General features: G+C 37.6%; 2 protein-coding genes across 3 annotated transcripts in view; one reads left to right on the forward strand and one right to left on the reverse strand.

Annotated features, from left to right (window-relative positions):
* Nucleotides 1-2603, forward strand: part of LOC149088172 (uncharacterized) — a 40344-nt gene extending 37741 nt beyond the window's left edge. Inside the window, exon 5 of the mRNA XM_089245231.1 lies at nt 968-2603. Coding sequence (XP_089101357.1) covers nt 968-1265 — 298 coding nt within the window. The 3' untranslated portion in view covers nt 1266-2603. The remainder of the gene's footprint in view (nt 1-967) is intronic.
* Nucleotides 2604-14582: 11979 nt separating this feature from the next.
* yrt (erythrocyte membrane protein band 4.1-like yurt) overlaps nt 14583-24362 on the reverse strand; it is a 78353-nt gene continuing 68573 nt past the window's right edge. Inside the window, exons 13-17 of one of the 2 annotated variants that reach the window (XM_089245244.1) lie at nt 23126-23228; nt 22963-23025; nt 22561-22654; nt 19773-20267; nt 14583-18364 (exon numbers count right to left, since the gene is read on the reverse strand). In XM_089245244.1, coding sequence (XP_089101370.1) covers nt 18167-18364; nt 19773-20267; nt 22561-22654; nt 22963-23025; nt 23126-23228 — 953 coding nt within the window. In that variant the 3' untranslated portion in view covers nt 14583-18166. The remainder of the gene's footprint in view (nt 18365-19772; nt 20268-22560; nt 22655-22962; nt 23026-23125; nt 23229-24362) is intronic. The other variant, XM_089245252.1, reaches the window with a different exon arrangement.

Below are 24362 nucleotides of genomic sequence, written 5' to 3' on the forward strand. Positions count from 1 at the left end.
CGGGCTGATTAAGTGATCTGGAACCGTCCAGGGGGGTCTCTTCAACTGGTCTGTATGCCGCTGTTCATTCAAGAGATCTGGGAATGTGCCGTGGACCGCTTCAGTGACCTGGGACTGTGCCGCGGGTAACTTGAACGATGCGACGCTCTCCACGAGCCGCTTAAGTGTTCTGTAACTGTGTCGCAGGTCGCTTAAGGGTCATAGGTTGCTTAAGTGCTTTGAAACTGTGTCGCGTGTCACTTAAGTGCTTTGAAACTGTGTTGCGTGTAACTTAAGTGCTTTGAAACTGTGTCGCGTGTAACTTAAGTGCTTTGAAACTGTTTAGTGGGTCCCTCAAGTGATTTGTCAATATGCCGCAGGTCACTTAAGTGTTCTAGAACTGTGTCGCAGGTCACGTAAGTGCGCTGGACCTGTGTCACAGGTCACATAAGTGCTCTGGAACAGTGTCGCAGATCACATAAGTGCTCTAGAACTGTGTCGCGGGTCAGTTAAGTGCTTTGGAGCTGTGTCACAGGTCCCTCAAGTGATCTTGAAATGTACTGAGAGCGACTTGAGTGCTGAGCGACTTGAGCGACTTCCGGCACAACTCAATCCTATGGCGATAGACCGGAGTTGTGCTCGGTTTGAATGAATGAATGTGTCGCGGGTCACTCAAGTGATCTGTAGATATATGCCGCGGGGTCACTCAAATAATCTGTAAATTTGCCGCGGGTTAGTTAAGTGGTGTGAAACTGCACCGAGGGTCACCCAAGTGATCTGTAAATATCGTGCGGGTCACTCAACTGATCTGTAAATATGCCACGGGTCCTTAAAGTGACATGTAAATCAGCCGCTTAGTTCATTTTCGCAAAATTAAGTTTGAGGTCGCGGGTCATAGGTTTAGTATGAATGGCTTAGATTACAATTGGCAAGTAAGCAAAACTCTGGTAGACCGACCTGACCTAATGATATTACTATTATTTTCCAGTACTATACACGAGTACAGCCGCTGTATGAGGAACGTGGTCGTCGGCCGCTGCGACAAGGACGCCGCAGACCTCGTCGAAGAAACAGTCGAGAGGACATTGAATTCGCCAATGCATTACTGCAAGCAGGTCAACGATTTGCCCACGCAAGATTGCCGCAAGAAATTCACCCCGATATCCAGCCAAAGCAGCGACGACGGAAGCATCGATTACGGCTCGGAAAACAACATGGCTGTCAGGGCGAGGATATCGTACACGTGTCTATCATTGGTTCTAGTACGGTTGATGCTGTACCGATGATCATCAAAGAACCAAAAATTAATAAGTGAGCATAACGTATTAGGCGAACACGGCTTCGAGACAAGATGGAGAAAGCTGGAGATTTTTTCTTTTATGTATCTTTCAGAACAATCTCTGAGGGTGAAATTCGGCCATGTTTGTTCCGATTGGCATCTTTAATGTCAAACATGTCTAAGTAACAGCATGGCAAACGTGGGGGCATTTCTCGATATTGTGGGCAGAGCCGTTGAAATCACAAAACAAAACTTTTCTTATATCGATGTCAAAAAATACCACTGAATATTTGTATACACTGTATCACATTCATGTCGGAGCATTTAATGTTGAACTATAAGGAAGGAAAACTATTAATACACACAGGGTGTCTCATAAAATTCGAAAATAGTTTAAAAATTTATTTAAAAAAATTGGAAGAATTGGTTTCTTTGAATTCGGTTTGCCTCTCATGAAGGGAGATGTTTCAGGTGCAGGAAAAAATTTAGTTTAAAATTAGTTGTCGACGGAAGGGGTTGCACGAAATTAAACCACTGGAAATATGAAAATCGGATTCCATAATATTGCAAGGCGTACGACTCAAATTTTTGGTGATAGAGGGTAGGACATGCAAGAAATTGACAGAATTCAGGACACCCGAACCTTTCTTCAATCACCTCTGCGTCCGAAGCGTTCGTAAATCTCCAGCCGGTGACTTGTGGCTGAAATGAAACAACTTCAGAAACGGGTGCTCTGTCCACCAACGAAAAACCTCATGTCATGTAAGAGCCAATAATAGAGCGACATTCAGAAATGAGCTGTTAATCGTTAACCCTGCATTTTTGTATGATTCTGATTTGCATATTTTCTGTGATCTGCTTTCGTGCAGTGTCCTCTATCAACGAAAATTTGAAACAAATTTTTTTTGTACCAAAATAAACTTTCCCTTCGTAAGAATAACTTTTTCGCCAAAAACCGCATTCAAATTTTTTTCCCACATTCCTTCAATTTTTATGAGTTTTTAAACTGTTTAGGAATTTGTGGGACACCCCGTATATACAAAAGAAATACATATATCACGGCAGCGTATAGTTTTCTATGTAGGGCCATATTTCGATGTTACCAATTTATCATTAGTCGCGAAAATTTCATGCATTTGGATAATTGATTTCGAATTTTTAATGATAATTCACATCAAAAATTGATTTAATAACTGCTTTCTTCAATAATGTGAAGTTATGAAATTATATTATTTGGAATAATCAAGAGATGATGATGTTTTATATCGCAAAATATTCATGTTGATATCACTTCGAGTAATGATTGTATTATCTGGGGGAAAAAATAAAATTTTATTAAAATGTTCACGGGTATTATATACTGCAGTCACTGAGTAATATGCTTATTACTGTATAACTTTATCATCGTTTATCATTAAATCGTTCTTTGCTTTCGGTTTGCCCTTCCGCTGGAGCAGGGAGTTCTTGACCTTCGAGAACGTATGGAAGTCCTTTCAGGCAATGTGCTGCGTTCCATCTTCATACTCCCGGTACGATAATTTGTAGCTGTCAGCAAAGAGGAACAGGAATATGCTGCTTTTTCCATATTCACCACACCTTACCACCGCACAGTAACAACATATATATATATATATAGTTACACCAATGTTCATTTACTTCGATACGATCGAGAGAAATGTTCAGCCACTCATACGTGGAAATTGTTCAGCCCCAAAGATGTCGATCTCAAACTAATGTTCAGCCACACAGATGTCGAGTCACGGAGATATTGAACCACGAAGATTAGCAACACGAAGATATTAGCAACCCCGAAGATTTTAGTAACCACGCTCTGCTACCATTTGAGGTCGTGGTTCAATGAATGTTTTCTTTAAACCAGCGGTTCTCAACCTGTGCTCCGCGGAGCCTTTAGGGCTCCGTGTTCACTTCCCAGGGGCTCCGTGGCGACTCGAGGAAAATAAAATAAATCCGTAAATTTGATAGATAAATTAAAAAAAAAAGAGGTCTACAGGGACCCCCCATAAAAATTATACACGAAAAAGGCCTCCTCTAGTCAAACAGGGATCCGCCAAAGAAAGTACATCCTAAAAAGGGCTCAGCTAGTCAAAAAAGATTGAGAATTGCTGCTTTAAACCATGGGCGGTTTAAACGTCAAAGGTGGAGTCCACTGATCTAATATATATTTGTATAAATGAATTAACGTCATCGTGCCCGCCCCCAGACTTCCAAGTCTATCTCCGCCTATGCTTTAAACTGCATGAAAATCTTAATCAAATCTTAAAAAGCTGTATGCGCCCTCAATAGTGAGAGAGGTAAGTTTTCTGTGAAAACAAAACTCAAAGCTGCGAATACTTGGAAACCCCTTATAGTTGGGTCGGGCAAGAGGGCGTAAAATATACGATTCTACAGAGGGGTAAGAGCAGGGGTGGGTATTAGGTCGTACAACTTATGAAGCCACATTGAAGGGTAACCAAATCCAAAATGAAAGGACAAAAAATATATTTGCATCAAAAAATATAGTGATCCCGCCTCCTGTCACTACGGTTACGTGCTGTGTGCGACCAAGATAAATATTGTCGTGTTCTTTTTGAGTGACCAAATCCTTTTCTATTCTTTACTTCGACAATAGAGGACCGGCCCTTATGAGATATTATAATTGTCAGTGATTATTGGCTACCTTTCAGTTCGAGTGTAAATTCCTCTATTGCCAAGTATTTTCTTTTTTAAACTTTTCGCTATATATATATATTGTGCATATGTATACTTCTCGACTTTTTAGCCATTCGCCAACATAATAATTTCCGTAAGGCGAATTATTTTCTACGTCAGAAACTAGAACTTAAAGGACTAACTGTCGTTTCATTGAGATGAAAACGCGGACATCCAGCTAATTATAGAAACTGAGTAGTTTAGCACAGGAATTTCCAAATAGTGTGTCGTTGCATATCAGGGTGCCACGAGATTAATCGGATAGGTGTGCCGTAGGATATCCTGAGAATAACATAGCGTATTAAAAATACCAATTTGGTAAGTAGTTTCCAACGGTGTGTCGCGTGGCACTTTAATGTGCCTAGAGATCGTACTGACATGCAGCGGAGGCTTCAATTACAGTTGGTATTCAAAACTGAATCCAGAGTTTGATGCAGGTGGGGGAAGTAAATACTGAAAAGAAAGAAAGAAAGAAAAGTCGCAAATCTCTCTCTCACGCCAAGACTTCTCTATTATCGAAGAAATGCCAAAAGAAAAAAAATTGGTCTAAGTAAAGAATGAAGAAAAATTTGATCGCTCAGAGCACGACTGGATTTACCTTGGTCGCACAGAGCACGGGTCGCTCAAAGAATGGTCGCACAGATCACGACACCGTCGCTACGGCCTCGATAGTATATATTTTAAAAGGTTTTATTAGTTGTATTTTTTAAAATACAGTAAAGTAGTTTTACAATGACATAATCCGTGTATGATCTTCAAATTACTTTTATTGACAAGAAATATAACACTTATATTTAATTCTTCATTGTTTTAGCTCAGTGCAAAACGGTATAACAAAACAAAATATTTTTTTTGTTTTGGCAGTCATTAGGCCGTTCTAAAACTGAATGGATAAAAAAAAAAACCGGAAAAGAATTATTTTTGAAGATGCTGAACAACTTAGACCGGGATTGCAATATACAAGTTTGATAAAAGTTCTTGTATAAAAGATGAAAAATGCAACCGATCAGCATATCGGTTAAATTCGAGCGAATGTTTCTTTCCGCTCGAGTTTAGGTTACATTCAAATGGATATAACCTTATTATACTTGACATATATTTTCAAGTTTTATAAAAGGACTTTCATCAAACTTTTACAAAATTGGACTAATACACCAATAAATTTATTGGTTACATTTGCTTGAAGGTAACCGATACACATATTGGCTGCCTTTTAAAATTTTATAAAAGAACTTTCTAAAACTTTTATGGTTTAATACATCCCGGCTATAAAAGCATTTCAACATAATCACAGATTTTTTAGAGTTTTAGATATTTAGCACATTCTTTTTCACCATATTACGAGATTAAAAGTATTTTGAACGTATCACTAGAGTGAGTTTTAGGGGGAAATGGAGCACAGGCAGTTCGTAACGAACGATCACAATTTAATATATTTTGTCAACAGTTCTTTGTTACTTGTTGCTGTCAAGAATTTAACCTCAGGCCCGGAATTACATTGTAAAATTTTGACAAAAGGTCACTTACAAAACTTGAAAAAAAACCAATAAGCTTATTGGTTACATTTAAGCAAATGTAACCAATAAGCTTATTGGTTAAATTTTTTAAGTTTTATAAAAGAACGTTTCTAAAGTCAGGATTACACTATAAAAGCTTTATAAATGTTCTTTTATAAGACTAAAAATGCAGTCAATAAGCGTATTATTGATTACATTCATTGGTTGTATCATTGGTTACATTCGAGTGACGAGTGAATTATCACCGTCTTAAAGCATGGGTCCACTCGGGCACAGCCCGTGGACCTCAAGAAAAGAGAGGCCTCACAAAAATAAGATATAGTTGGTGTTTCCGAGGAGTATGCGTGTAAATTTTTCTGGTAGGATTTCAGAAAAATCACTTGCCCGGGGACCCATGGTGCACTTAAGACGACCCTGCTCAGGCGCATTGAATTTCGAACATTCTGAGAGATTCCGGGCATGCCTAGGACGTCCCTGCAATGCCGGCAACAAGTTCCTCAGTGCTGTCAACACGGGTGTCATACACCAAGGTTTTGGTATGCCTCTAGTCAGGGGACTCCGGAAGAAGTGATCAAGGCATGATATATCTACTGATCAAGCTGGCCAATGCACCAAAAGCCTGGAACCACCAATTCCGTATAACGCCATCTAACGCATCAGGAAAGCATTTCCGACCCAGTATTACATGTGATTCCAAGTCTTCTGAGTGCACCCTACCCTTCCAAGAAGTTTGTAACCCTGGTGCTGAGACGCCGTGTATTATACAGAAATACCAATATATAATACTCAAATACGCACACACAAACATGTAATACAAACACTTTGTGGCTTAAAGGGACTGAAAAGTCCTTCCAGGAGGCCTAAAAGAATAAATATATCAGAAATTTGTTTGATTCCAGGAATCATTATCATCAAGGTTTCCGCATGAAAATTTACAGTGGAAACCTCTGGTTTATAGAGGGAGCTCATCTTTTAAATCTACCGATGATTAATATATTTGGCCAATATATAGGATGTCGTGTAAGGCTTAATGCGGTCTTTATCTCATAAACCATCCGTCGTATAGGTATAATTCCAATTTAAAAAACGCTCAAAGCGTATTCAAAAATTGCAGTTCCAGTTTTAAAAGTGAAATAGAGAAATTTATTTAATGTGCCACAAAATATAAAAATATATTTTTATACGGTTCCTTTGTCCTCTAACTTCCAAGTAGAAAATAGTTGCCCTGCCTCTTCTGGGCCAAAAAAAAAACCCATATTTTTAACTGCAATATTCAGATATTTTAATTCAAAATCCGACAAAAGTCGGGAAAGAACAGCATGAATGAATGAACGTCAGAACTTTGCCACTGGACTTATCCCGTTTCCGAGATCTCTTCCAGCCCATCTTCGTGGCAGAGTCTGGAACAGGAAAAGAACAGCATAAACTATCGGAAAACACTTCTTTTCCCAATCTATATGATGTTCCTTCCGAAAGTATCTCCGATTCTGAACTAAATATCGCAGCGAATATTGCAATTAAAATCATAGGATCTCTTTTGTTGGACTCAGAAAAAACAGTGCAACAACTTTATAATTGGAAGTTAGAGGATAAGGACCATATAAAAATTTAGATTTTTATTTTGTGACACACTCTCTTTTTTGTATTTTCACCATATATCTACGATTATCTTAACCATATCACTACGACAAACGGTTGATGAGACAAAAGTCGCATCAGAGAACTTGCAGGACACTGTATGTACAGTATATGATAATTTTTTCGCACCACGTCATTTTCTGCGCACGATGGCTAATTATATCGGGACTTACAATTTATTGCCGATTCCGAACGGAAAGCTTGTTTTCTTTATACTCGTCGAGACTAATTGGTGCTAAACTCCCTGCGGTTTTTTCTGAGGTCAAGCAGTACCTGTATCAGGAAAGCTTCTGACAGGGATGAAAAGGGTATTGAACTCACGACACATCTAAATAGCGTTTGGTACATTATGCGAGTACCTTATCAACCTGGGCTACCACACCCGTATGTACAGTATACTCTTCAGCTTTATTCGATAATATACAACCATTTAGTGCTACAAAAGTGAGATAGAAAACTTGTTGAATATAAGTTTCTTTATTCACATTAGCCAACAATAGCAGCTTCACCAACATGCTAGAGTTCAAGCATATTGATAATTTTGCGAAACGGGGAAATTATTGCCATTGTCATTGCAGCGAATGCCTTCGATATTGTAAGTACATTTCGACCAAGCATTGCTCGTGGCATGTGTATTTCGGGCTGTTTTGCACTTGCGCCTCTATCATCGAAATCTCTAGCACAAGAAACATCGTTTCCATCTTCAGTTGCTCCACTGTATTCGAGATATTTGTGAGCACAATATTCCTGCTGATTTGTGTTCGACGGTACGCTTTCGAAATTTCTCATGGAAGAAGCTTCACGTTTTAATGCACCAGGCAGTTCGTAATTCGGTCCAATAGTAGAAGAGCAATTGTACTTTGTGTCCGTGCTCTCTACACCGTCGAAATGAGAATTGACAAGGAACTCGTGCTTTTTCACACTTGACAGTCCATCATCGGTTCCACCTTTACTTGCTTCTCTGTTTTCGTGATATTTCTTGGTACTTTTAGCTAGAGCGAATCAATAGATTAAAACAGACACCACGAGTGGCTGAGCATCAAAAATTTATTTATAAGCACCCCATGTTATAGTTTGAATTTTCCAATAATTATTAAAAACTTCCAAGTCTAATGTAAGTCATTCAAGCCATCTTAAGGCAATTCGATCCACTTGATCCCATTCACGGATATATGTAGATATAGATACTTTATAATGTTTCATGAACTGTGATACGCCTCAAATTCAAGCATTCGTGCAGCTCATTCAGCAAATAATATATGGAGTACATGAGCAACTAAGTGTCATTGCATTAGAGCAGTGTTTCTAAAGAGATATACTTGTTGATTAATTTATCCGTCCGGCTTGGTATTAGAAATGATCCATACGGGGCCAAAAATGGGTGGTCATTTACCGGCATGGCAAAAATCACTAATTCCCCCCCCCCCCCTTCGTAAATCATGCGATATTTTTTACAAAGTAGGATTTCTTCGTAAGATTAAATTGGATATCATAATGTGTAATATGATAATTCCTATTTTGAAGGGAATCAACCTTACATAATAATCATATAATATTACATAATAACTTCCCATAATTCAAGGCACATAAATGAATTAAAATCTTTTACGGAGGCACGAGCCCTCATCAGGAGCCACTCCTGGTTTCTCTCTTTTTTTTTTTAACTGGACCATATCATGCCTTCCATACCATTCTGCGTCGAACCTACCTTGGGGTATGCCTGTAAAGGCGGGACGGCTGAACATATTGATATATCATGGAAGCAATAATCATTGTGCTAGCCACCCAGCACACGTGAAAAAATTTGTCCCTCGTCTAGATTCAATCTAGATTGAATCTGGATTCAATCTAGATATTCAATTCAATTCGAGATTCAATTCTAGACGCGACAGCTAAAATAAAGATTAGAGTCATAATAAATACTGCTGAACATTTATTATTGGTTTTGTATCGGGTATTTTATCATTTATTGGGGCTGTTGATTTCAAAAATCTGGTGTTTGTTTTTGCAATGGCCGCCTTGAGAGCATCATCTCCCCCACAGGCAATTGACTTTTCTGACCCCCTCCCGACAAAAAGTGATTACTTACCAATATTTGCATGTTTAATTTCGGAAACAACTTTCTTACGAGATCTCATTTTTTATCACGAAATTCCCTTCGGAGTGGAGGGCCCCGGATCTAAGGCGCATTTACTGTTTTTCCTCCTGTGGGATACACAAACTTTGCCGCCCTTCGCCGACGTGATTCCAATGGGATTTATATGCTTATGATTTTGCTAATGAAATTTAATTTTCACTTTATCTCAAAAACTAGGATAAATCTGACAAAACCAATGCCAGATTCGGAATCAGTGCCCCCAAAATCACCTAAAAAAAATCACTGAAAAATCTTTAAAAACAAAATCAATTGAGCGGTGTAATTTGCGATTAATTTAGGTGGTCCATTTATATATAACCTTGGAGCCAGAAATTAACCCTTATATAAAATTACAGAAAAATAAAATTGCTTACTGAACTTCCTTTCGACCTCAATGTCAATGTCCGACGATTTCTTCCGGAAAATGGAAGAAAACATGCGCCTGACTCTCGTGAAAAAACCTATAATTCTTACTTAACCCCTCTTTTTTTTCGTACTTTCACTAACGTATTTCACTTATCTCATTAGCAAATATCGTTTTTGTGAGAGTATGTGAAACGTGTTTGCCTTTAGTTCCTCGCTGGGCATTGTTGCGATCGTTACCCGATTGTTGATGGATATACATACAATCCTTCCAACAGAGAAATGACTTTTCTTATTATTTATATTGTTGAAATACAGAAGCGTTCTTGATGGTGTGCGAGAGGTGCGATCTCACCTGGCCCCGTGCTCTTTGGAGCCTCGCACCCACGGTTAACTATTGGAGGCTTTCACCGATCCTTAAGTTATCTTAATAATAACGCGATCCTCACGCATTCCCCAGGAATCAGTATGATCCGTCCAGGGAATTTGTTGGTGTTAGCAAACATCCATGCCCGAACCGGGATTCGAACCCAGACCCGCACAGTGAGAAGCTAGTTCCCTAACCACTCGACTGCCAGGCGACTTCATTTATTCAGAGGTTTCTTCAATTTTGGAATTCTTTTCTTCCCGTTTATTCTAAAATTTCTCATGAAATATTCTGGAATTTTTTTTTCTTCCTTTTATTCTAAATTTTAATCAAAATTCTGTATTTTCATCATTTCTGTTGAATTTTTCTTCCAGAAATTGTGAATTTTCACCAATTATGGAGTTCTTTCTATCATTAATCCTAATTTTTCATTAGTTCAAAATTTTCATGAATTCGGGAACTTTTTCTTCCGTTTGTTCTAAATTTTCATAATTTCTGGAGTTACATCTTTATTAATTCTGAATTCTCACCACAATTCTGCAGTTTTTTCTTCCATTAATTCTGAATTCTCATTCGTTCAAAATTTTCATCAATTCTATAACTTTTTACTTCCCTTCAAATTTGTTCTAATTCATCAAGTCTAAAAGTTTAATTAGTTTCAGCATGTTTTCATATGTCAACACCTGAAATTATTCACGGTTTTAATGCATTTCTGTGTTCATTTTTACGTTTAATTGTGTGTTTAAACCTTTTTGTGTGGATATTTCTACGCATTCCTGCATATTCTAAAAAAACAGATGTGGTTTCCGCTACCCTACAAAGTATATAACATCGGGGTCTAAGGCGGGGATCTCAACATTTTTGGTGTCCCGACATTGCTGCGAAGCACCTTTCCCCGCGTCTGGTAAGGGCGGCCTTACATACAAAAAGCCTATACAAAATGATTGTTCCAAATCTCTGCGCATTTTCACAACTCCGTCGAAGTAGCCAAGTCTAAATAAAATGAAAGTAGGCGAATACTTTGGAATTTGGCCGCTTAACTCGCGAAGTCGCCGGCGTTTATGTCTAGTATTTTTGTGGATAGGTCGCAATAACTTCAGTACACTTCGTGCCATTAAAACTGTCCCCATTGAAAAAGAGCTACAGACCACCTACAAAGGTACAAATATTCAATCACTGCGACGACCCAGGTGGTGAATGAGCGAGTGATAGTGAGTGAAGGAGAGAGTCACAGATTAAGTGATGAGAGATGGTTGTGAGTAGGTGCATGGGTGAAGATACGGGGAGGGGGGGGGGGGTCAGGGAGCAATTCCCCCCCCCCCCCCAGCGTCAGAGGTGGAATCGACTGATCTAATGTATACATATATGTATATAAGAATTGACATCATCATCATCATCGTGCTGCCCCCCCCCCCCCCCCCCCCAGCAATAATGACCGTGCCCACTCCCAGACTTCCAAGTCTATCTCCGCCTATGAGTAGGTGACACACAATCGATAGGCCATCACAAATGATAGTTAGTATAATTTAAAAGTTATGAAAGTTATCTTCATTCACCATTTTAATTAAAAATTACAAATTCGAATGAGCTTCGTTGAAAAAAAACGGGTCAATTGTATAGACTCGGAATGGAAAAAAATACGGGACACATGGTCACGTGCTATAAGTTAGAGGTCCGTCGAATCATCTCAGATATTTTACTAGTCCTTGGATTCAGAAAGGTTGAGAAACGCTGATTTAAATGATTTATTGACGATTTACCATATTAACCAATACGAGCTGGGAATTATATATAATCACCGGCAAATTTGAAAATGTGGAAAAACAAAATTTATTTTTAACTTACAGAAATGGGTTTAGTAACTGTGCATAATAGCCGGTGATTATGCATAATAACCGAATTTATCAAATTTCCGTTACATATATAACTAGGGGGGTACCATATCCGAAAACTGTGAAAGGAGGACCGACAGAAAAAAAGAAAAATAATTCCGGAAAACTGAAAAGGGGGGGGGGGCAAAAGGGCAAATTTTCCGAAACTTAGGAGGACGCTTGAAATTACATAAAAAAAGCAGGATGGTTGGTAACCCTATATATAACGGTCTTGATTTAATTGGGAAAAATTATTGAGGTGGTGCTTTTTTTCCTTTTTTTTGGAAGAAAAGTGGCAATTGAAAAGTGAAAATTGGGGAAAATGATGTCAATATCAAGGGTGCGCGCGCAGTCATCCTCCAGTTTCCGAATCTATAATTAGCAACTATCTAATTATAGTAGCCTACATATTATCTAATTATTTTAGAAATTAACTAATCTATATTAGTAACCACATCGAGCTTTTATATGAGTAACCCTATACACCATAGTTTTCCAACCTTTTTTCTCCCATCTTACCCTTCTTCAGAAAGTTTTTTCTCCCATCGCAATTTAACCCATAGAATCCTATGTTATACCCAGGGCCGCAACTAGATGATTAGTCACGGGGGAAAGGGCGCATTTTAACGCCCCATTGTAATGTTTCAGAATGAAATTTGCGCCCCCCTCGGTCCAGCGCCCGGGGCACGAGACCCGCCTGCCCCCCCCTCCCAGTTGCGGCCCTGGTTATACCCGTAGCTTCTACCGCTCCTGGAACATTACATTATTGCCTCTTATGGGAACATCCCGTTGGGAATCACATGCTATATACTCTTATCACAAAATCAGACCATAAGAACGAGAATCAGAATTTTAGGGTGATTACTGGCCCCTAAAGCGGGCCATCAGTCCTATACGGGCTGGGGCCCTTGGGGACTCATGCAAATATGTTGACGAAGGAAAGTTTGGGAAAAATTACAAAATCGGGATTTAATTTTTATTGTTGCCATCTAGTAGCTAACTGCGAAACTTGTAACCATTCGAATTTTGATCACAAATTAAACTTTTCAGAATTTGTAAATACTCAGGATGTTGATAGATGGCAGCACATATTACAATTTTTCATCAGAAAATTAATGTCTAATTTAATGACCCAAAGTGGACAATATCGCCACTCCGGTGCGCGATGGAATGGCCTGGAGCGGGTTGCGGAAAAAGCTGTGGTTTTAGTATAGAATTCTATTGGGAGACTTGAGTTGGGGAAAGATGAGAAAAAACATTTTTTTTTTTGAAGGAAGAGGCAACGGAACAAATACTTCGGTTCGAAAAACGATGCTCTAATTTAAAATAATAGTACGTCATCATGGTCAATGCCTCGAAAATTGAAATTTTTTAACAAAATTAAAGACCCGGCTTCGATCAGATGGTACGGTTCCAGGATCAGATTTCTGGAAGTATGGTGACCATCATAGGCGGAAATGGACTTGGAAGTCTGGGGGGGGGGGCACAATGATGATGATATGATGTCAATGCATATACATACACATACATTAGATCTGCCCACTTCTTTGATGCTGGATATCTCCGCCCATGGTGACCATACATTCCGTATTACCTACGAGATTCTCGTATTTTCATTTTTTCGACCATCTCGACTTTTTTTTTTGAGAAATGTCCCGTTTTTCAACGAAGTTAACTTGAATTTTTGTTTAGTGCTTCCTTTTTTCCCCCCATTGGTGCTTTTTCAGTGATATTAGCAGTAGTTGGTAACTTTCCTCACTTTTGACATCGTTTTTAGCGATGTGTTATATTTTTCTATATATGTAATCCCGATATCCCGCACTTCGTAAGAGAATAACGCTTTCCAGAATTTCTAGGCCTCTGCCTTTCTCAAGGGCAAGTGGATATAGCCGCCTTTTCTAACATAACATGGGTATACATATCAAGTGAGGTAGGCCTATACATAGACGATTCTCTGTTATGCTGAGAAAAATGTACTCACCACTTGTTGGTACAAGATATAGTGAAAAGTGGCTGTTCATGTAGACGAGAGACACTCGTCTGGCATACGAGAGTACCGTCAGACCAGACACGACCCAGGCTCTGTCCCTCCCGGGATATAAGCCTGTGTGGGTTGGATCATGCTGGAGAATACCGGTTCATGTCCCAGCAGAGATGAATTTTTTTTCGAAACCCATTATTTCTACATAAAAACAGTGTTTTTGCTACATCTTGTATTCTCTTCTCTTTTCCATTATCGCTATCCACAGCACGAATCCAGAGGACCACCATAGCCACTCTGTCTCAATGAAGAGATTTTAGCAAGTGGTCGAAGAAGACCTAGGCTATACTTGAAGTCCTCCCAGGAGTAGAATAATATAGCAAAAATAGTTTGTACGTCTCTTTAAATACACACATGCCCAAGATCCCTGAGGCACTACTAATCCCCTCACCCAATAATTAATTTGAGGTGAATCTCTCTTTCTCAGAACTCGTTAAATGATATGATGCTGCCCCCGAGCTTTGATTTAAAAAAAACTTCGGGGGGGAGGGGGGCGAGTAGGGAAATCAACTTCCAAAAGCACATGCAATTATTTGAGGCAGCCAGTTGGACTCGGAGCCTCCACTGAATTGACCCACCTCTCTAAATGCCACTGTCATAACATAGCGCTCATATGTTTCACAAATTCATGCTGAGCTGGAAAATACAAAAATCTACACAAAACCAAAAATAAAACATTGATAAATTCATAAATACACGATCTTTTATTTCGGGCAAAATCCTATCATAAAGAAAAAAAACCAATTTTTTTTCAATTTTTTTTACAAATTGTTACATGTAATAACACGAACATATGGCAAATTGGAAATCGTTAATTGGCACACAGCTCATACAAACAAACAATTGTACTGGCATTAGCCTTCTCATGTAAAGAGATAATTAGAAAAGAATTCGCAAAAGAGCCGGATTTTTAATATCCCTAAAATATCTAAAATTAAGTGATGTTCTTAATCAGCAAAACAAGTTTTCATGTTTCGATTCACATCAAATAGAAAAAATCACATCTCCTGGCACAAATAGGGAAATCAAGTGCAAAACGAATAATCGTAACGGACACAAATTTGTGACATAATTAAAAGAAACACCAAAGAATACAATCGGCATAAAACTCTCAAAGAATAATCTCTCATGTTATAGATACAGAGAAAAAAATTAAATAAAAACCTTTATTTAAATTCCTCAAGGCACATGAGTATGAATACACTGTCGGTTCGTACGAGCAATTTGTAAATGGACGGATCGAGTTTCCCCATACTGTGTCTATCGCTACGAAAACGATTCATTACAAAAGCTATCACAGAAGAATAGAAATAAAAGTTACAGAGCCAGATTTCCTGTCAGATCACGATGAATATGGGAATGTAGTCAACTAAAAAAAAAAATATTTCGAACGGAACTGAGAGCTGGAGTTCTTCCAGTCATCTCTGACAGTAAAAACATTTTATGAAAAATTCTAAATATCACATAATCGAGGGGGTGGGGAAGAAAAATGCGAAAAAAGTGGAATGACTTGAACAAAGAGTATTCTCGGAATCTGGAATATATACATGACACGAGATAGATAGAAAAAAAGATTGAAACAGCAATATATATGTATATAAATGCATATGTGTATATAAGCATAACGTAAAAAAATGAGAAGAATCTTTGCCACTGTTGCCACTGCTCTGCCAGATAAAAGGTAATGCCTGAATTGCATATTAATAAGCGCTTGGTCTTTCACATAGTAGCAAGAAGACAAAAATCAACTATGTGTTTGCTTGTAACCCTATCAAAGTCACTTGAGGACTCTTGCTTATAATAAAGATCATTTTATAGAATGTATATAATTTATATCATTATAGAGCATAATAGAGCATCATCATTAATTTAGTATAGGCTCGTCTATTATTATTATAATAAAATTTCCACCTTTAATTTCAAGAATTAATATTCGTTATAAAGTTGCAATTATGGTGAAAATATCTACTACAGGTCTTTTCTTGAATTAAAGGTAATGCTAAATCCAAAACCTTCTGGAGCTTCTTAAATATTTGCACGAATATGATTGCATTACATCATTTTCTGCCGATTAAGCAAAGAGTATCATGAGAACAACCTGCCTTGTGTTTGATCTAGTTCAAACATGTTCAGCTTATGCAAGAGATTCGTGATTGTGAGGAGTTAGTTTTTTTTTCCATTGTGAGCAAAAATGTCACACACACATTTTGTGTCCTGCTATGAAAATCGTTTGTCAGGACTTTCCGATCGACTCGATTATGATAAAAGTGCAAATGTTGTATTACAGTTTATATTTGGCATCGCAAGTTCTAGAATGTCCAATTTAGTTTTGAGAATAACGAGAGACCAGTATGACCTTTCATAATCAAAAACAAATGAAAGAATTGTCAAAAGTATAAATAAATAAAAAATGTGAAAAATGACAGTTGAAAAAAAAACTGTTGCAGGGATCGCAGATGTTGCTGGCATCACTGAAATCACAATCCCATTTCAACAGACACTACAGATGTAATGCATGCGAGCAAATTTTTCTTAAATGCCAGATCGCCAAAAAGTCATGACCCTTCATCATTCTCGATTCTCTGTCTGTAATTTCTGAATAGTCAATGCCGCTCAAGCAGCTCTTCCTGCTGTTGCCACGCCATAGGAACAATGTCTCGGAAAACAATAATCCGGGGGAGTCAACTCCTGCAATGATATCTAAAAGTGCTTGGAGATGAATTACCCAGGGTCCAGGCCAGAGTAGGATCTCCATCCAAATGCATGGAGACCAAGGCTCAAGCAAAGTCAGGGCACTCAGAGGGTTCAGTTGCTAAAGAGTTCTTTTGACCCAGCATCCTTAAATATCTCCAGCATGACCTAAAGTTTTAGGGCTACAGACTTACATGCCACACAGGACAAAGCACGGGTCACGGCTGACATGACTCGTAAACTCCAATAAAACTAACTGTACTCTCACTGTATGCTGATTTGATCATTTGATAAGTCTGAGCGAATGATTCTCGTAACAGAAAAAAAATATTAACACCTGAATGCTCATGGAATTCCTTGACTGCATTGCAACTGCAGAACTTGCACATACACTATTTTTTTTTTTTTTTGATCCAGCAGACACCAATGCGGGCTGATTAGTCGCATCGGTACTGCACACTTTGCTTATTCATCTGGAACTAGTGTAAATCAGTATATTGGAAAAGTGTTCAAGAAAGTTGCAGACGTTTGTACAAGTACATACATGCCAACCTTGAGACCAAGCCTCTCCATAGTGGCAAAATTTGCCGACGGGATAGGCGGGGGATTTACCCAGCTCTGATGAACATTTAAAGTAGCCTATTGTTTAAGCTAGGGCCCGTTTCCCATGAATATTTGTCATTTTCTACTTGCCAGTATAATAGGATTCAGAGAAATCCTTAATAAAAAGCAATTGTTTTTGAAAAAAAAAATAGACTTGCATAGTTTTTTTTATGATTGCACTGTAATCTGTATTTCATGGTAGAAATTACAGACGTTCCGTAGTAGTTGGCATGTATGCAAAAATAATCAAGAACTAAATTAAACATCAAAATCATGTTCCAGTTTTCCTGGTCAAGATCTAATAATCAGAGGCAGCAATCATGACTTATGGCTGAAAAATCACATTTCACACTATCTAAGAAACATACAAAAATAATCTCACTACATAGTGGCAGAAATTCACACCAAAAGCTTAAAATTTTTCACATATAAACATTATTACAATGCATCAAAGAAATCTGAATGCAAAAAAAAGAAGCCAAGCGCTCACTGATACTTATGAAGCTGCGTTTACGAGCTAACTCCAAGAAATAAAAGGCGAACTTGATTGTTTTTAAGAGCAGGTGCATGACAATACTCATCAAATCACGAAAGTATTGTGGTAGCGCAAAAATCACAAAAGCGAAGGTGAAAACAACATAGATTCAGAAATTAGTAGTAGTAAAATAAATGGTATAAATGCATCAATAATGATCAGTGGGGGGTAAAAAATGGTAAGAAGAAAAAGCTACAAAGAGGAACATCCAAATATAATATTCTAGAATTTACTGCAAAATTAGCCGTATATATATTTAAATGTGATTTATACATGTACATATTTATATATTTATAAGTATAAGTAACAGATTCTTTTTACAAAAACACGACCGAATAATGGATTTCAACGATAAAATTTTTAAAAAAATGCATCGCGATACACGTCCAGACGGAAAGAAGAAAGTGTGAGATGCACATTCAGTTATAATGTCCTCTCAAAGTTCAGTGGTTAATATGGTACGTTTGACAGTGTTGGTAGTCTCTGGAATGGAAACCGCACTGTTTTCCACGTGCCAAGGTGATAGCTGGGATGAATTTGAAGTAGAACGCTTTATGGCCTGAACAGAAATATTCCTAGTACTAGCAGACGAGACTGATCTTGTGATGGGATTGGCGCCAGCAAATGATGTTTCCTGAAAATATAAATCACATGCATTACTTTAGAAACACTCCAACAAGACAGGCATTTAAGATTGGGAAAAAAAACAGAAGTGTTTAAGAACGCTTAGTAAAATTTCATTACCAAAAGGTAGCAGAAAAAAATTGTCATTGTAAGCAACAACTATGTTCAATATTTTCTCAGTGCAAACTACTCGTAATAGCAAGATTCTCATTATTGGTTAAACTCATTATGAAAGGATGATGTCACTCTCCGCTATCCATACAAAAGTTTTAACAACTGGCTGTTGCAAAAATGAATTTTTGGAAAAAGAGAAAATTCAACTGCCTTTGCAAGGAATCAAACACACATCCTTTCACTTCCTGGATGAACGCCCTAGACCACTAGACTACAAAGGCAAGGAATCTCTCAAAGTCGCCATCTGGTGGCACTGTCAGCAGTTGTGAGCTTGGCCTGAATCAGGTCTGGCCATCCATGTATGGTTCCTTTCAGTGCACACGAGCTCCAAGGAGAGATTCGTTATTTTTGTAGTCTAGTGGTCCAGAGCGTTCACCCGGAAAGTGAAAGGATGTGGATTTGATTTCCAGCAAATGCAGTTGAATTTTCTCCCTTTCCAAAAATTCATCTTCGCAACAGTCAGTTGTTAAAACCAGTAGTAAACTTGTACAAACTCATTATATCAGATTTTTACGGAATTTAATTGTATTTTTAGTTCAATTCCATACCCACACTTTAATGAACAAAAGCTTTCACACCTGGTGTCACGATGAGAAGATAGTTCCGTTAGAATTTGACTTCCAAGATGTTTTTTTCCACATCTGCTGAGGAAATAGCATATCGAAGAGTCCTGATAAAAGCTTCTTGTGCAACGAGCATTCACACAAGTCTCATCTGTGGAACTATCCATGTGAGATAGGAATCTGTATTCTGTCCTGAACCCGCCTAAAGCATGATTCTATCAAAAATTTGAAGTTTGGCAGAATTCCTTTTTGTCAAATATTTGGAGCTCTTGGTCTATGAGAGTGTGCATGTCATATGAAAGTGTGATCAAGTAAAGGATAGCGAGCCTGTTTTTGATCGTTTGTGGCAGTGAATAATCCATATTCAACTGAGTGCTGGTTGAAACCATGTTCTTGGGACCTGAACAACCACATTGATGAAAATTAAAAAAAAAAGGGCACAACAAAACCTCTACATACTGTGCATCAGAGCTGGACAAATCTATTTGATTGGCATGTAAAAATTTAGAACGAACACATATTTTTTTCAACCACATGCCAGATGTTTGCATATAAAATAATGACACAGGCACATACTATTTTATGTTACATGCCTATAACCACTACATTTGCCCAGCTTTGCCACACATTTTTTAAAATTAGGGGTGTTAAAAGATTCCAAACACAACAAGAAACACTCACAGTAAGAACACGTGCCGCCTCTTCTTCAGCACTTGATTTAGTATCCTCAGGATGTTGTGGTGCAGACGATTCGCTCCGAACACCGCAAGATCTATTTCTGGTCAGAGTGCCACCACTACTTCCAATGATAGGTTTGCCAAAACCTTCACCAACAGTGGGAGTAAGAGGAGCGGAAGAAGGAGACTGCATAGCTGTTAGTTGCTGGATGGTATCATCGAGCAATTTTGTTAGTTCAGAAGATTTCGGGGGTATCGTTTTGATTGGTTTAATGATGTTAGTGGATCCACCATACGACACAGAGCCATTACTGACAGAACTCGTACCACCAGATAGAAAAGTAGAAGGAGATTGTTTAGGGACATTTGGCTTAGAATCAAATGTTAGGAGGCTAAGGGTTTCCTCTAGAGTGGCTTCAAATGGCTTCTCATCAACGGGCGCCAACGCTCGAAGTAATTGTGGCGTTGCCTTGGTAGGAAGCTTTGGTAATTGGCTTTCCTGTTGAACAATAAAAACAAATCAGAAATTATGCACAATAACTTTATGAAAAATAAAAATTTTTTCTTCGTTAATTTAACAAAAGTAATAATAATAATAAAGCAGTATTATGTAATGAAAATGACTATTGCAAAAGATGTTTTCAAACAAAGTACAACTACTGACTATTGCCATGGGCAATTAACTACTGAATGAATTGTGCCTGAAGTATGTAATCAAACAGTCTGAGTGTGTATCTAGTATTGTGAATGAATTTTTTTGTGCTGCCATCTATTTTTCGAACTATGAGTGAAAGGAAATGATTGAAATAATTGTCCAGTTCTATCCATGTTGCTCTCTCTGGTGAGACTTTTAATGTGTACAAGATACTGAAAAAAAGCAAAAGGTGAAACTAAAATAAGAATATTGTGTCCAATGTGGAATATTAAAACACATACATACAGTAAGACTTCAATCATCAGACACTCGATTAGTGAAGTTTCAGGCTATCCAAGGCACTTTTCATAAATTTATTAAAAAATTGGGTGCAGTAAAATGACTTCAGGCATCGATCCAAACTACTACGAAACCACAAAAGCACCTCGTCCATATTCCTCTGCAGAACTTCTAACGAATTGGAACATGTACGTGTAGTGAACCTGAACTTATTTTGTTTCTTGTAAACTAAGTAATACTTGTTATGTGTTGTGCTGCCACCAGCCATCAGTTTCTATAACTATGAGAGAAGTGTAATGATTAAATAATTGTATTATTGTAAGCCTATTGCTCTCTGTGGCGAGACTTTTTAATGGGGAGATTGGCCGGCATTTGCACCTCAAAGTTAGGAGAGAACCACAGAAAACCAACTTCAGCTGACCACCACTGTGGGGATGGTGGGGTTCAAAACTGGGTCCTCGCGATGCAAGTCTGTCACTAATGACCACTCAACCACCACAGTGGTATCAAGGCAAGCTGGTTCACAGAAGAATGTCTTTGCCAGTGTTTCAAAAAGTGGACAATATCGTCCTAAGGGGAGGGGGGGGGGACAGTGGCATCAACAACAGATGAAGCATGGAATCCTATGAGTTGCCTTAACTGAGGTGGGGGGGGGGGGGGCTATAAGGTATTTTTTTGGGGGAAGATGATTATAAGATATGGAAAATATACGTTTGTGTAAGAATCTGGAGCACACAAATACCTTTAGCCTATTGCTCGCAAGCACCATAGTGCTCTCTGAAGCATTTGGGAGTGCTCAATTACAGAAGCCATTGAAAGAATATTTTTCAAAGTATTGTAAGTAATCTTCGTAATACTGTAAATATATCAAAGTGATTCATGCAAATTTATGCTGTATTCATTTGATCTCTTTAAGCAAGCATTATTTTCCATGTTCATTTCTCCCCTCCCTCTTTTTTTTACAATTACTAGAAATATTTTTGTGTAAAAATGTTATTTTAACTATTAACAACTTTATTTCATTTAATCCTAAAATTCTGTACCGTCCATACAATTCAAGGTTTGGTTTATTCAAGTTATGTCCAGTTCACATGAGCTTGGATAATTGGGGTTCTACTATACAAGCATAAATTATAAAACTATTTTTAGTTTATCATTTACCAAACAACAATTTTTTTTTCCTGGGGAGAGAATTTTCGAGTACAACTTACAACTTTAGCCTATGCTTTCAATGTTGGCGATAAATTATTTCTTGTTTTTGCCTTGATTTACATTACTCTTAACTGCTTGACGAGCTTAATAACCCTTAGTAACCAGAACTGGACAAACCCAGAATTCACATGCCTGATTAGGCACAAGTAACTTGAAATAATGGATTCCCAAAGGATTTTAGTGAATATTATTATTGGATTTACCTTTAATTTGTTTATATGTGTGGGTCAGACATATAAATAAATTAAATGGAAAAATACCTACCAAATCAAAATTTTTACATGCCCTGGACACGTCGGGCGATAGATTTGTCCAGATCTGCTAGTAACTGAAATTTATAACATGTGAGTTTCTAGGTCTAGGATGTGAATGACAAAGCGTGAAAATATAGTAAGATAACATGATATTGCTCTTTCACTTGAAGCCATTGTTTCAAAGGGAATTGCATTTAAAAGAGACAAAAATATGTTGAGTTCGCACAAAGGTGAAAGGATGGAAATTAATGACAATTTAGATATAACCTTATACAAGTAAATTTATCATGCCCCAAATTCAGGTGGAGATAATGCATTAAAATGAATGATATTTAAACACCAACAAGCAAGCAAGCAAAAAAAAAAAGAAAAAAGAAGAGATGTATACTTACAATAGGGAAAAATGATCCATTGCTATTAGGTGATGGTATAGTTGGTGAAGGCTCATTACTTCTCCTGTATTCTCTGTCCAAGTGCACCAAATCGCTAAAATAGAATGATTAAAATGTTATTGAAGGCAGAATTAAAATGCTCTCACATGTAGGGCCAAACACAGAAACAAAACAAAATTCAATTGGAAAAAAATGAAAGAAATGTTCAAAATACATGTTTGTTTTGAAACAAATTAATAAGGGTTGAGGGAATAAGTTACATTACAAATCTCCACACATTGTCAGCTAAAAAAAAGCAAACACATCAACTGCTTTTGGCAACACGTGTTAAGAGTGCTTTCTTATATGCACTACTTTAATCAATCAACCAAAGCATTTTGTCCCCAGGATAAATTTTATTACCTCATGCTGTTTTTCTTTCCATTGGCCAAAGGGAATTTAGCTGCTTCTGTTTTTGAACATTCCCTAATGAAAGATAAAAAATGGGTAGATAGTTTCAGAGACCATATCTAACAAATATATATTTCCAATACATACTGACACAAAATCAGGCAAAAATACTCACCCATTCAGAACAATGGTAGTTTTATATTTATCAGCATCACAGAGATCATCAGTGACCAGGTCTTTCGTAGGCTTCAAGTCTACCAAAAGACTGGACTTTTCTCCTGTAGTAAATGAATTTGATAACATTTTACATGAAGTAAATTTTGAGAAAAAACTTATGCTGAATAATCAAACTAAATTTACAAGTTTTTAAGCAGTCATCTCAGCATGAAATGTATAGGCATCATGGCTGATTGCTCCAACGATGGGTATTTAGAGGGTCAGCAACAAAATTTCCCTGACAAGCTACTTAATAATGGTTGCAAGTGATATTTTACTGCAAATTTTAGAGTTATTCATCTTCAAACAATAGCATAATATATTGTAAGAACTTTATTAAAACCACATACAAAGATATTTTATTTTCACGCAGAGGGAAGGGGGGCGGGTAAGAGACTGGCCTATTATTCCTTTCTCTGCGCATACTTCTAGTTTAATCTTTTAGAAGATTGTGCGTGTGTGATCGACCTTTTGAACTGTAATTGCTTTCAAATTTATGCATTCATAATTTTGTTTCCATTGAAAGGATTTCCAGAGAAAAATAGGACAAATGGGTCCTACAATAAATCGAAACAGTACTCAGGATCTATGTTCTGTTGCTGACTTATGGTACGGCATCTAGAGACAATATGCAGATTTTCAGCCTATTTGCTATAGGTGTCAGAATGCTTATACACTTCTTGTGGAGGCCCAAGTGTGATTAACCTGCAAATTATCATGTATGAAGATCTAACATAGAGTAGTGAGTTATACTAGGACAGAATTTAGTTGTATTCACAACAAAATAATAATCAAAAAAGATCAGTTTAATTTTTAAAGAAGAAAAGAAAAAACAGTGCACTGCACGTTTTAAGTACACCACCATAGGTTGTACATTGAAAAATTTAGGTACTCAAATGACCGATTAAAGCACAAAATTTATTTTTCACTTATTGACATAGATCAAAAGCTTGGGGGGGGGGGGGAAGAGGCTATTTTCTCAGCCCACAACAGACTAAAGAAAGAAATCTTCAGAATATTAATGAGAGACAAACTTTAGAGAAAGAAAAGTTTTCAGAAAATAGCATCTCTTTCTATGATGCCACCACCTGGGAGTCTAAGAGCACATCACACAACTGTACATGTTATAAGGAAAGAAATAATTGTGTCTCTGTAGTACATTGGTTAGTGCACTTGTCCGGATTGCAAGAGAACCA

This window comes from Pholcus phalangioides, unplaced genomic scaffold, assembly GCF_987345545.1.
Source record: "Pholcus phalangioides strain wild (caught in Gottingen) unplaced genomic scaffold, Ppha-v1.0 ptg000003l_1, whole genome shotgun sequence".
NCBI classification, from domain to species: Eukaryota; Metazoa; Arthropoda; class Arachnida; order Araneae; family Pholcidae; genus Pholcus; species Pholcus phalangioides.